General features: G+C 46.9%; 1 protein-coding gene across 2 annotated transcripts in view; it reads left to right on the plus strand.

Moving 5' to 3' along the window:
• Positions 1 to 12,072, plus strand: part of TGFBR3 (transforming growth factor beta receptor 3) — a 303,293-nt gene that overhangs the window by 227,118 nt on the left and 64,103 nt on the right. For both annotated transcript variants that reach the window (XM_063939908.1, XM_063939909.1), the window contains 2 exons: positions 7,924 to 8,088; positions 9,949 to 10,245. In XM_063939908.1, coding sequence (XP_063795978.1) covers positions 7,924 to 8,088; positions 9,949 to 10,245 — 462 coding nt within the window. The remainder of the gene's footprint in view (positions 1 to 7,923; positions 8,089 to 9,948; positions 10,246 to 12,072) is intronic.

The following is a 12,072-nucleotide window of genomic DNA, read 5'->3' on the forward strand; positions in this document are numbered from 1 at the left end:
TTAACCACACGATTACCAACCCATTTGGGCAGCATAGACCGTTCTAGCCCCATTGGCCTGTTTCCAGGGCCAGTGTTTACAGTCTCTCCAGCCTTGCGTTCTCTTAACCGCCCAGCAACGTTTTCCCACGGAACAGTCTTACCAGTCTTTACTGAAGGGCGCTGTCGAGGATCTATGGGTTGCTGGGTGGTCATCAGTAGTTCCTCTGCTGCCAAATACCTCTCTACCATGTCCACTAATTGGTCAGCAGTACCCGGGTTTCCATGGCTCACCCACTTGCGCAGGACCATGGGCAAAGATCTCAAGTAGCGGTCCATGACGACTCTTTCCACCATCTGGGGACCAGTTAATGTCTCTGGCTGCAGCCATTTTTTTGTTAGCTGAATAAGGTCGTGCATCTGGGAGCGCGGAGGCTTCTCGATGGCGTACAGCCAACGGTGCACCCGTTGCGCTCGTACTGACAGCGTGACTCCCAGGCGGGTCAGGATCTCAGTCTTTAGTTTATCATAGTCCCGAGCCTCAGCAGGGCTTAAATCAAAGTAAGCTTTTTGGGGCTCACCTGACAGGAAAGGTGCCAGCAGACTGGCCCACTGTGCTTTCGGCCAGTTCTCACGCTCGGCAGTCCTTTCAAACGTGGTCAGATAGGCCTCCACATCATCAGCCTCTGTCATTTTCTGCAGGAAGTGACTGGCCCGTATAGAACTAGAGCTGGTTGGAGCACTGACGGCCACATCTCCAACCCGAGCTGCAAGTCTCTGCACCACTTCTGCTAAGGCCTCTCTATCCTGACGCTGTAGTCTCCAATTTTCCTCCATTGCCACCTGCTGCTGTCGGTTGGCCTCCTGCTGAGCCGCTGTAGCTTGCAGCAAGGCTTTAAGCAGATCCTCCATGTCAACAGATTTTTCAGGCGGCTTTGCAGCTGCTTTCACCCAGGACATATATCAAACCCTCAGGGGTGAGTCTCAGTAACTTCACACTGGGCTGTATCTGCATAAACCACCGTTTTCTGCAGGCCTCACAAAGCTGCTGCTTTCACTTATGCGCAGAACGGCCTGCTCGCATTCTCCACCAAGTTGTAACACTGTAGGGGTGCAAGGCGCCTTTTCCTGGGGAATATGGCCGCACGCAGCAGCTGAGGAACAACACAAGTCCAGTTTCTGGTACAACTGACCCCGGCCAGTTTTATTGAAACAGAAAATAAAACAAACCCCAAAATAAAAATACCTTGCCTGTCCGGCACTAACTAAACATAAGATGTTCCTAACTGTCACTAAACAAAACACAGAGTTCTTCAGTACATACTGTATAGCTTACTTGCATCAGAAAGCGTGTCTCTCACACACAGATCCTGCAGCCTTCCCAGGCAGTCTGCCCATACTAATCAGGTTAGAAGCACTATATCACTCTTACACAGCTGAAACCCTGATTAGCCCTCTGTGAGGCCAAAGACCCGAACTGGGCCCAATGTCTAGAACTCGCCTTATCTCTCTCTCAGAGCCTTTACCCAGCTTTTACAGCAAACTGAAAAGGTTCAGACAAAACAAAAAGCATTTTTCCTAGAAGTTAACATTTTCTAAAACATGTAAGACAAGAACCTGGGACAAATATACCTGCCCTCAAACACTATCCCAGTGTTCTTGTCACAATATGTATGAACATACCAGTGACAGTACAAAAAATAAGAATTTACTTACCGATAATTCTATTTCTCGGAGTCCGTAGTGGATGCTGGGGTTCCTGAAAGGACCATGGGGAATAGCGGCTCCGCAGGAGACAGGGCACAAAAAGTAAAGCTTTTCCAGATCAGGTGGTGTGCACTGGCTCCTCCCCCTATGACCCTCCTCCAGACTCCAGTTAGGTACTGTGCCCGGACGAGCGTACACAATAAGGGAGGATTTTGAATCCCGGGTAAGACTCATACCAGCCACACCAATCACACCGTACAACTTGTGATCTAAACCCAGTTAACAGTATGATAACAAAAGGAGCCTCTGAAAGACGGCTTCCTACAACAATAACCCGATTTTTGTAACAATAACTATGTACAAGTATTGCAGAATAATCCGCACTTGGGATGGGCGCCCAGCATCCACTACGGACTCCGAGAAATAGAATTATCGGTAAGTAAATTCTTATTTTCTCTATCGTCCTAGTGGATGCTGGGGTTCCTGAAAGGACCATGGGGATTATACCAAAGCTCCCAAACGGGCGGGAGAGTGCGGATGACTCTGCAGCACCGAATGAGAGAACTCCAGGTCCTCTTTTGCCAGGGTATCAAATTTGTAAAATTTTACAAACGTGTTCTCCCCCGACCACGTAGCTGCTCGGCAGAGTTGTAATGCCGAGACCCCTCGGGCAGCCGCCCAAGATGAGCCCACCTTCCTTGTGGAATGGGCATTTACATATTTTTTGCTGTGGCAAGCCTGCCACAGAATGTGCAAGCTGAATTGTACCACAAATCCAACGAGCAATAGTCTGCTTAGAAGCAGGAGCACCCAGCTTGTTGGGTGCATACAGGATAAACAGCAAGTCAGATTTCCTGACTCCAGCCGACCTGGAAACTATATTTTCAGGGTCCTGACAACATCCAGCAACTTGGAGTCCTCCAAGTCCCTAGTAGCCGCAGGCACCACAATAAGCTGGTTCAGGTGAAACGCTGACACCACCTTAGGGAGAAACTGGGGACGAGTCCACAGCTTTGCTCTGTCCGAATGGACGATCAGATATGGCTTTGTGAGATAAAGCCGCCAATTCTGACACTCGCCTGGCCGAGGCCAGGACCAACAGCATGGTCACTTTCCATGTGAGATATATCAAATCCACAGATTTGAGTTGTTTAAAACAATGGGATTTTAGGAATCCCAAACTACGTTGAGATCGCCCAGTGCCACTGGAGACATCAAAAAGGGGTTGTATATGCAGTACTCCCTTAACAACTTCTGGACTTCAGGAACTGAAGCCAATTTCTATCTGGAAGAAAATCGACCGGTCGAAATTTGAACCTTAATGGACCCCAATTTGAGACCCATATACACTCCTGCTTGCAGGAAATGTAGGAATTAACCTAGTTGAAATTCTTCCGTGGAGCCTTCCTGGCCTCACACCATGGAACATATTTTCACCTAAGCGGTGATAATGTTGTGCGGTCACCTCCTTCCTGGCTCTGACCAGGGTAGGGATGACCACTTCCGGAATGCCTTTTTCCCTTAGGATCCGGCGTTCACCCGCCCTGGCGTCAACGCAGCTGCGGTAAGTCATGGAACAGACATGATTCTTGCTGAATCAAGATCCTTTCTAGTATCTCTTGAAGTTCCGGGTACCAAGTTCTTCTTGGCCCAAACCGGAACCCCGAGTATAGTTCTTACTCCTCTCCTTCCTATCATTCTCCATACACTGGGTATGAAAGGCAGAGGAGGGAACACATACACCGACTGGTACACCCACGGTGTTACCAGAGCGTCCCAGCTATTGCCTGAGGGTCTCTAGACCTGGCGCTTCATGTGGGACGCCATCATAACCACCTTTGGTCTTTCCCAACGGTTTACAAACATGTGGAAACTTCCAGATGAAGTTCCCACTTTTCCGGGTGGAATTCATTTATGCTGAGGAAATCTTCCTAGTTGTCCACTCCCGCAATGAACACTGCTGACAGTGTTATCACATGATCTTTCGCCCAGCGAAGAATCCTTGCTGTCATTGCCCTCCTGCTTCTTGTGCCGCCCCGTCTGTTTACGTGGGCGACTGCCATGATGATGTCCTACTGGATCAGCACCGGTTGACTTTGAAGCAGAGGTCTTCCTAGGCTCAGAGCATCGTAAATTGCCCTTAGCTCCAGTATATTCATGTGGAGAGAAATCTCCAGACTTGACCACACTTCCTTGGAAATTTCTTCCTTGTGTGACTGTTCCCCAGCCTCTCAGGCTGGCATCCGTGGTCACCAGAACACAGTCCTGAATGCTGAATGTGCTGCCCTCTAGAAGATGAGCACTCTGCAGCCCCCACAGAAGAGACACCCTTGTCCTTGGAGACAGGGTTATCCGCTGATGCATCTGAAGATGCGATCCGGACCATTCGTCCAGCAAATCCCCCTGAAAAGTTTTTGCGTGAGATCTGCCGAATGGAATCGCTTCGTAAGAAGCCACCATTTTTCCCAGGACTCCTGTGCATTGATGCACTGATACTTGGCCTGGATTTAGGAGGTTTCTGACTAGGTCGGATAACTCCCTGGCTTTCCCCTCCAGGAGAAATACCTCTTTCTGGACTATGCCCAGAATCATTCCTAGGAACAGCAGACGTATCATCGGAAAACAGCTGCAATTTTTGGAATATTTAGAATCCACTCGTGCTGTCGTAGAACTACTTTAGATAGTTCTTTTCCGACCTCCAACTGTTCTCTGGAAACTTGTCCCTTTCAGGATATCGTCCAAGTAAGGGATAATTTAGATGCCTTTCTTCTTTTAAGAATCATCTTTTCGGCCATTACCTTGGTAAAGGCCCGGGGTGCCGTGGATAATTCAACGGCAGCGTCTGAAACTGATATTGACAGTTCTGTATCACGAACCAGAGGTACCTTTGTTGAGAAGGGCAAATTTGGACATGGAGGTAATCCTTGATGTCCAGGGACACCATATAGTCCCCTTTTTTCCGGTTCTCTATCACTGCTCTGAGTGACTCCATCTTGATTTGAACCTTTTTATGTAAGTGTTCAAAGATTTCAGATTTAGACTTTGTCTCACCAAGCCGTCTGGCTTCAGTACCACAATATAGTGTGGAGGACTAATACCCTTTTCCTTGTTGTAGGAGGGGTACTTTGATTATCACCTGCTGGAAATACAGCTTGTGAATTTTTTCCCAATACTGCCTCCTTGTCGGAGGGAGCCGTTGGTAAAGCAGGCTTCAGGAACCTGCGAGGAAAAAATGTCTCGACTCTCCAATCTGTACCCCTGGGATAATACTTGTATGATCTAGGGGTCAACTTGCGAGTGATCCCACTGCGCGCTGAGACTCTTGAGACTACCCCCCCACTGGTGGAGGGCTTCTTTTCCTGGGAAGGGGCTGCCTGCTGCAGTCTACTTCCCTTTCCTCTATGTCTGGGCAGATATGACTGGCCTTTTGCCCGCTTGCCCACATGGGAACGGAAGGATTGAGGCTGAAAAGACAGTGTCTTTTTCTGCTGAGATGTAACTTGGGGTAAAAAGGTTGGATTTCCCAGCTGTGGCCGTGGCCCCCAGGTCCGACGGACCGACCCCAAATAACTCCTTCCCTTTATACGGCAATACTTCCATGTGCCGTATGGGATCTGTATCACCTGACCACTGTCGTGTCCATGACATCTTCTGGGAGATATGGACAACGCACTTATCTTGATGCCAGAGTGCAAATATCCCTCTGTGCATCTCGCATACATATATATAGAATGCATCCTATTAAATGCTCTATATCAATAAAATATTTTTAGTCAGGGAATTCGACCAAGCCAACCCAGCACTGCATCTCCAGGCTGATGGCGATCGCTGGTCGCAGTATAACCACCGTCTGTGTGTATATACTTTTTAGGATATTTTTCCAGCTGCCTATCAGCTGGCTCCTTGAGGGCGGCCGTATTTGGAGACGGTAACGCCACTTGATAAGTGTGTGAGCGCCTTATCCACCCTAATGGGTGTTTCCCAACGCGCCCTAACTTCTGGCGGGAAAAGGTATAACGCCAATATTTGCTATCGGGGTAAACCCACGCATCATCACACACTTCATTTTATTTTATCTGATTCAGGAAAAACTACAGGTAGTTTTTTTCACTTCCACATAATACCCTTTTCTGTGGTACTTGTAGTATCAGAAATATGTAACAGCTCCTTCATTGCCCTTAACGTGTGGCCCTAATGAGGAATACGTTTGTTTATTCACCGTCGACACTGGATTCAGTGTCCGTGTCTGTGTCTGTGTCGACCGACTGAGGTAAATGGGCGTTTTTTATAAAAAAAACCCTGACGGTGTTTCTGAGACGCCTGGACCGTTACTAATTGTTTGTCGGCCGTCTCATGTCGTCAACCGACCTTGCAGCGTGTTGACATTCTCACGTAATTCCCTAAATAAGCCATCCATTCCGGTGTCGACTCCCTAGAGAGTGACATCACCATTACAGGCAATTTCTCCGCCTCCTCCAGCATCGTCCTCATACATGTCGACACACACGTACCGACACACAGCACACACACCTGGAATGCTCTGACAGAGGACAGGACCTTTGGAGAGACAGAGGGAGAGTTTGCCAGCACACACCAAAAAACGCTATAATTACATAGGGACAACCTTATATAAGTGTTTCTCCCTAATAGCATCTTTATATATATATTTATATCGCCAATTTGTGCCCCCCCTCTCTGTTTAAACCCTGTTTCTGTAGTGCAGTGCAGGGGAGAGCCTGGGAGCCTTCTCTCCAGCCTTTCTGTGAGAGAAAAAATGGCGCTGTGTGCTGAGGAGATAGGCCCCGCCCCTTTTACGGCGGGCTCGTCTCCCGCTCTTTAGTGAAGTTTGGCAGGGGTTAAATATCTCCATATAGCCTCTGGGGGCTATATGTGAGGTATTTTTAGCCAGTATATAGGTTTACATTTGCCTCCCAGGGCGCCCCCCCCCCAGCGCCCTGCACCCTCAGTGACAGCGTGTGAAGTGTGCTGAGAGGAAAATGGCGCACAGCTGCAGTGCTGTGCGCTACCTTTAGAAGACTGTCAGAGTCTTCAGCCGCCGATTCTGGACCTCTTCTAACTTCAGCATCTGCAAGGGGGCCGGCGGCGCGGCTCCGGTGACCATCCAGGCTGTACCTGTGATCGTCCCTCTGGAGCTAATGTCCAGTAGCCAAGAAGCCAATCCATCCTGCACGCAGGTGAGTTCACTTCTTCTCCCCTCAGTCCCTCGTTGCAGTGATCCTGTTGCCAGCAGGACTCACTGTAAAATAAAAAACCTAAGCTAAACTTTCTCTAAGCAGCTCTTTAGGAGAGCCACCTAGATTGCACCCTTCTCGGCCGGGCACAAAAATCTAACTGGAGTCTGGAGGAGGGTCATAGGGGGAGGAGCCAGTGCACACCACCTGATCTGGAAAAGCTTTACTTTTTGTGCCCTGTCTCCTGCGGAGCCGCTATTCCCCATGGTCCTTTCAGGAACCCCAGCATCCACTAGGACGATAGAGAAAATAACATGACCAGCAATATTTGTTTAAAGTCACTTGTCTAGAACAGCAATCTAGAGATGTGTCCTCATACCTCAATACACCATGCAGCAGGAGATGCCTGGCGTGAGTCAGCTGCCAGCTCCCGGGCAGCTCTGCTAATGTTGGGCGTATATTTTTTGCAGAAAATGTGACTAGGACGCACAAACAGGTTCTGCCGATTAAAATGCTATGCGGCATGCCTGTATTGTATTGTATTCTCTGTGTGACTGTGGCTGTATCTCCATACGAAATGCTACGTTACAGTGATTTCCAGAAAAACACTGTAACATAGCATTTCGTATGCAGATACAGCCGCAGTCACGCACACAGAATATAGGCATGCCGCATATCATTTTAATCAGCAGAAGCTGCTTGTGCGGCAACTTAGACGCATATAAACAGAGTTACATTGGGTGGTTTCATGACGTCGGGGAAGGTAATTACAACTTTCAGTTAATTCTGAGATTCTCCAGCTGGACAGTCATTTTAAACTGTGTTCCACTAGGAATTATCTATTGAGAACTCCTACCCTTATACCCTTCTGTATTGTGCAGATGGTGATATCACATCAATAAACCGCACTCTCACTATGGGGAATGTTATTTTCTCAAGAAGTGAATCTCTTTCAGTGGTTGGACTATTGTTTGCTATTTACCACTTTCCATTGGTTTTATTCCCTGTGACAAATACTGTACTGTATTTTTTCCATTTCTCCTTAGTTTAACTGCACAGTGCCACAAGATACTGTACCTGCCTTTGGCCTTCATCCCTACGCCACAATAGACAATGTTACGTTTAACATGGAGCTGCATAAAACAGATCTGTTCAATACTCTTTCTCAGAACCTCTTCTCTGTGGCTGAAAACGGGCAGGTCTATGTGGAGGTAATGTGTTATATGGCTGACAGTGTGTTAGTGATGTGTATAATGATAGTTTCTTTAAAGTATTTGTTGTTGTTGTGATTTCACATGCTGCACTTGTAAAGTTCTTGAAGTCAACTCTGTGAGCCAGCGTAAAAGCTTTACATTCACATGATATTATAAAAATGGTTGTACAAGTACAGTATGTATCTATTCAATTGTCTAGAGCAGAGGTTCTCCAACCCGGTCCTCAGGACCCCACACGGTGCATGTTTTGCAGGTCTCTTCACAGAATCGCAAGTGAAATAATTAGCTCCACCTGTGGACCTTTTAAAATGTATCAGTGAGTAATTAATACACCTGTGCACCTGCTGGGTTACCTGCAAAACATGCACTGTGTGGGGTCCTGAGGACCGAGTTTGAGAACCTGTGGTCTAGAGTCACAAGAGGTGCAGAGCTTGAATAATGTAAGTGAAGAAGGAAGAAGTGCATATAAGGATTGTGATAGGTTAATGGGCTCTGCATCTGAAGGGCCCCATACGCTAGGACGATAATGCCCGATTTCATCCGATTTTGGGCATTCGGCCCGATATATCGGATGAAATCAGGCATTTTGCAGGTGTTTCCGATCCGATCTGATGCGTGTTCCAGTGAGCATCGGATCGGATCCTCCAGATTGAATGTGCTGCACATTGAATCACGTCCGACCCCGCAGGCATGGCTGGGATCGCCAAGGATCGCCCAAGATACATCGTATGCAAAAGGATAGCATACGATGTATCTTGGGCGTTCCTGCCCCTCGGGAGGCTGCCGGGGTGATCGCCTGCGACATGTCAGACGGACATGTCGCGTAAGTGTATGGGGCCCTTAAGTTTTGACAATGTTATTTAATCCATTTATTGATAATTCAAATGTAAAACAAATAAACACACACACACCCCATACCTCCCAACATTAGTGATGGGGGACTTGGGACCTCCTGGCGCAGCGAAACCGTGCCCGTCCAAAAAAGGAGCATGGTCTCGACAAGAGGGGGCGTGGATTTGTGGGAACGCAAGCCATGCCTCCCGCACATCGTCTGTTCACCGAGCGACAGGAGCTTCCCAACTGCGCCCTCCCCTACTGCGGATGGGACAGTGGGACTGTCCCATAAAAATCGGTACAGTTGGGAGTTGTGACACACACACACACACACACACACACACACACACACACACACACACACACACACAGTTATATATAGATACCTTTTACACTTTGATGTTGCAATCATTAATAGAAGCACTGAAAATAAAATAAATGCCAGTAGATTCCTGACACTCTCAACTATTATGTTTAGTTTTCTCATTCATTCGTCATAGGCCTCTATATTCTTCACCTATTTCACAACCCATTTGCAATCTGTAAAGCTTTTTACAGGCATGCATGTAAATAATGCACAAACACTGTTGCAGACTATGGGGGTTATTCAGAGTTTTTAGCAAACAAAAAAGTTAGCAATTGGGCAAAACCATGCTGCATTGCAGGTGGGGCAGATGTTACATGCGCACAGAGAGTTAGATTTGGGTGGGGTGTGTTCCAACTGAAATCTAAATTGCAGTGTAAACATAAAGCAGACAGTATTTACCCTGCACAGAAACAATATAACCCACCCAAATCTAACTCTGTCTGCACATGTTACATCTGCCCCCCCTGCAGTGTACAGCTGCCCCACCTGCAGTGCAACATGGTTTTTCCCAATTGCTAACTTTTTTGGTTTGCTTACAGACCTGAATAACCCTCTATGTTCCACACAACTGTGCGACTGTACAGCAATACACAGTAGAGCAATGTCAGTGTATAAAAATCAAAATACGGTAATCATTTCCATCTTTGTATTTGCAGGTCTCTTTAACCAAAGCAGTGAAGGAATTAAGCTTTGCCATCCAAACCTGTTTCGTTTCTCATTCTTCCAATCCCGATATCCTAACCCAGTACACAATTATAGAGAACATCTGTCCGAAAGATGAATCTGTCAAATTTTACAACGTGAAAAGAATGAATGAGCTTCAGGAACAAACTGAGAAAAAGCGGTTCAGCTTCATGTTTAGATACATGTTTAACACTTCTCTACTTTTCCTACACTGCGAGCTGACCCTGTGCACAAATAAGGAAGGAGGAGGAATGGAGAATCTGCCGAAGGTGAGCTTTGGGTCTTACATCATTCTTCATTTTTCTTTAGCAGCAAGAGGTCATTGTACTGTATAATGAACGGCATGTTCTGCTTATGGAGACATACAGGGCCAAATAACAATTAGTATGAGAAGACGTGACAGTACTGTAAAATGGGCTCTGATACCTGCCATTCAAACTCGAAGATAAACTCTTGTTTGGGAGCATGGTACTTAAAGATCTAATGCCTGTACAAACTATTTTCTTGCCAGTAGAGGTCAGGCAGAGTTTTACCACAGATATAAGGCCTTATTCAGCACTCATCCCATCAGCGATGCGATCGCATTTTGGCGATTTTCTGCCCAGTGCACATGTGCAGGACACGTTCTGCGTGTATGCCGGTTAGGCAATGCGATCGCAGTGAAGCAAACGCCTCTGCCTGATTGACAAGCAGAGGCATTTGTGGGTTGTCGGGGGTGGCGACGTGACGTTGTGGGGAGGCATTTTCGGGGCAGCAGTGTGATGTCACACTCGTCTGCTGCGAGAAAAAAACATGGCAGTGCACCTGCCTTCGCAGCCAGGCTCTTCAGGCAGGGGGATTGCCTCATTTTGCTGTGTCCGTGATGCGATCGCAGTTGCATTACGATTGCATCGCTGGTGGCAGTTAGCATGCTGGGCGGCCTTGCCCTGTACAGGGCGGTCCTGCAGCATGCGAGTGCTAGCAGTTGCAGTTTTGCTTTTTTTTTTTAACAAAAGTGCAACTGATGCTGAATAAGGTCCATAAAACAGACAGCCTTGTTGGGGAATAACTTACCCCACATGGCAGAGCCATACAAATCCTAAAAACAAAATCATAGCAGCCAATTCATTTCTATGTGTTAATAGTGTGGTGTGAATTAGATTAATCTAATGATTTGCCTTCACCTTTAGCTGACATTATTTTTGTTACGTTATTCGCCCTGACTCTGCATGACTGTAGAGATTAATTCAAATGAGTACATGAACCTCTTTCTAATGAATGGAAAACAAAGCGCCCTCCAGGATCTAGCAGTGCAAAGGTCAGACACAATCATTTGTTTAAGGTGCCAGATAAAAAATTCTGACCGCTGTGACATTTTGCTTACTACAGCTTAGTGTGGGAAATGTAAGAGAGCATGTACTGTACTATATAATGAGCAGTTGTACTTGTATGGGGCAGTTCTATTGTTCACAGTAGCCACAAGTTGCCAGGCTTTGGATCCGGAAGCGTGTGACCACAAACATCCTAGATGTTCCTTCACAGACTAGTGTTGTGCATGAGAATCTGCAGTGTTGGTCTACCGTAATTGTGGGCAATGTGCACATGCATGCATAGAGAATGTAATTGCTCCCCTATAGACATAATACTTTGTATTTTTGCATAGATATACAGTATGTATCATATATTTAAAGAGTTTTATCCATCTTTAAATGCAGTTGCCCTCACATGGCATAGTTGATTTGTGTTGTGATTGCTGCATTTTGAAAGTGTCTGTATCCAACTCAGGAGATCGGGTACATGGCTGCACATTTTCAGTGGTTCCGGTATGAATAGTCGACATTGTTAAGGTCGACACTCATTAGGTCAACCACATGGACAAATGGTCGACACATGAAAATGGTCGACACATGAAAAGGTCGACATGAGTTTTTAAAAAAAAAAATGGTGTCGTTTTCTGCGTAAAGTGACGGGGAACCCCAGTTAGTGCACCGCGTCCCCTCACATGGCTCGATTAGCTCGTCATGCTTCGGGCAAGGTGCCTCGCTCCGCTACCGCTGCCTCCGTTCCCAATCGTAGTCCACGTGGATTGTATTGGATTAAAGTATGAAAAAGTTCCA

This window comes from Pseudophryne corroboree, chromosome 9 (assembly GCF_028390025.1).
Source record: "Pseudophryne corroboree isolate aPseCor3 chromosome 9, aPseCor3.hap2, whole genome shotgun sequence".
Taxonomy (NCBI): Eukaryota; Metazoa; Chordata; class Amphibia; order Anura; family Myobatrachidae; genus Pseudophryne; species Pseudophryne corroboree.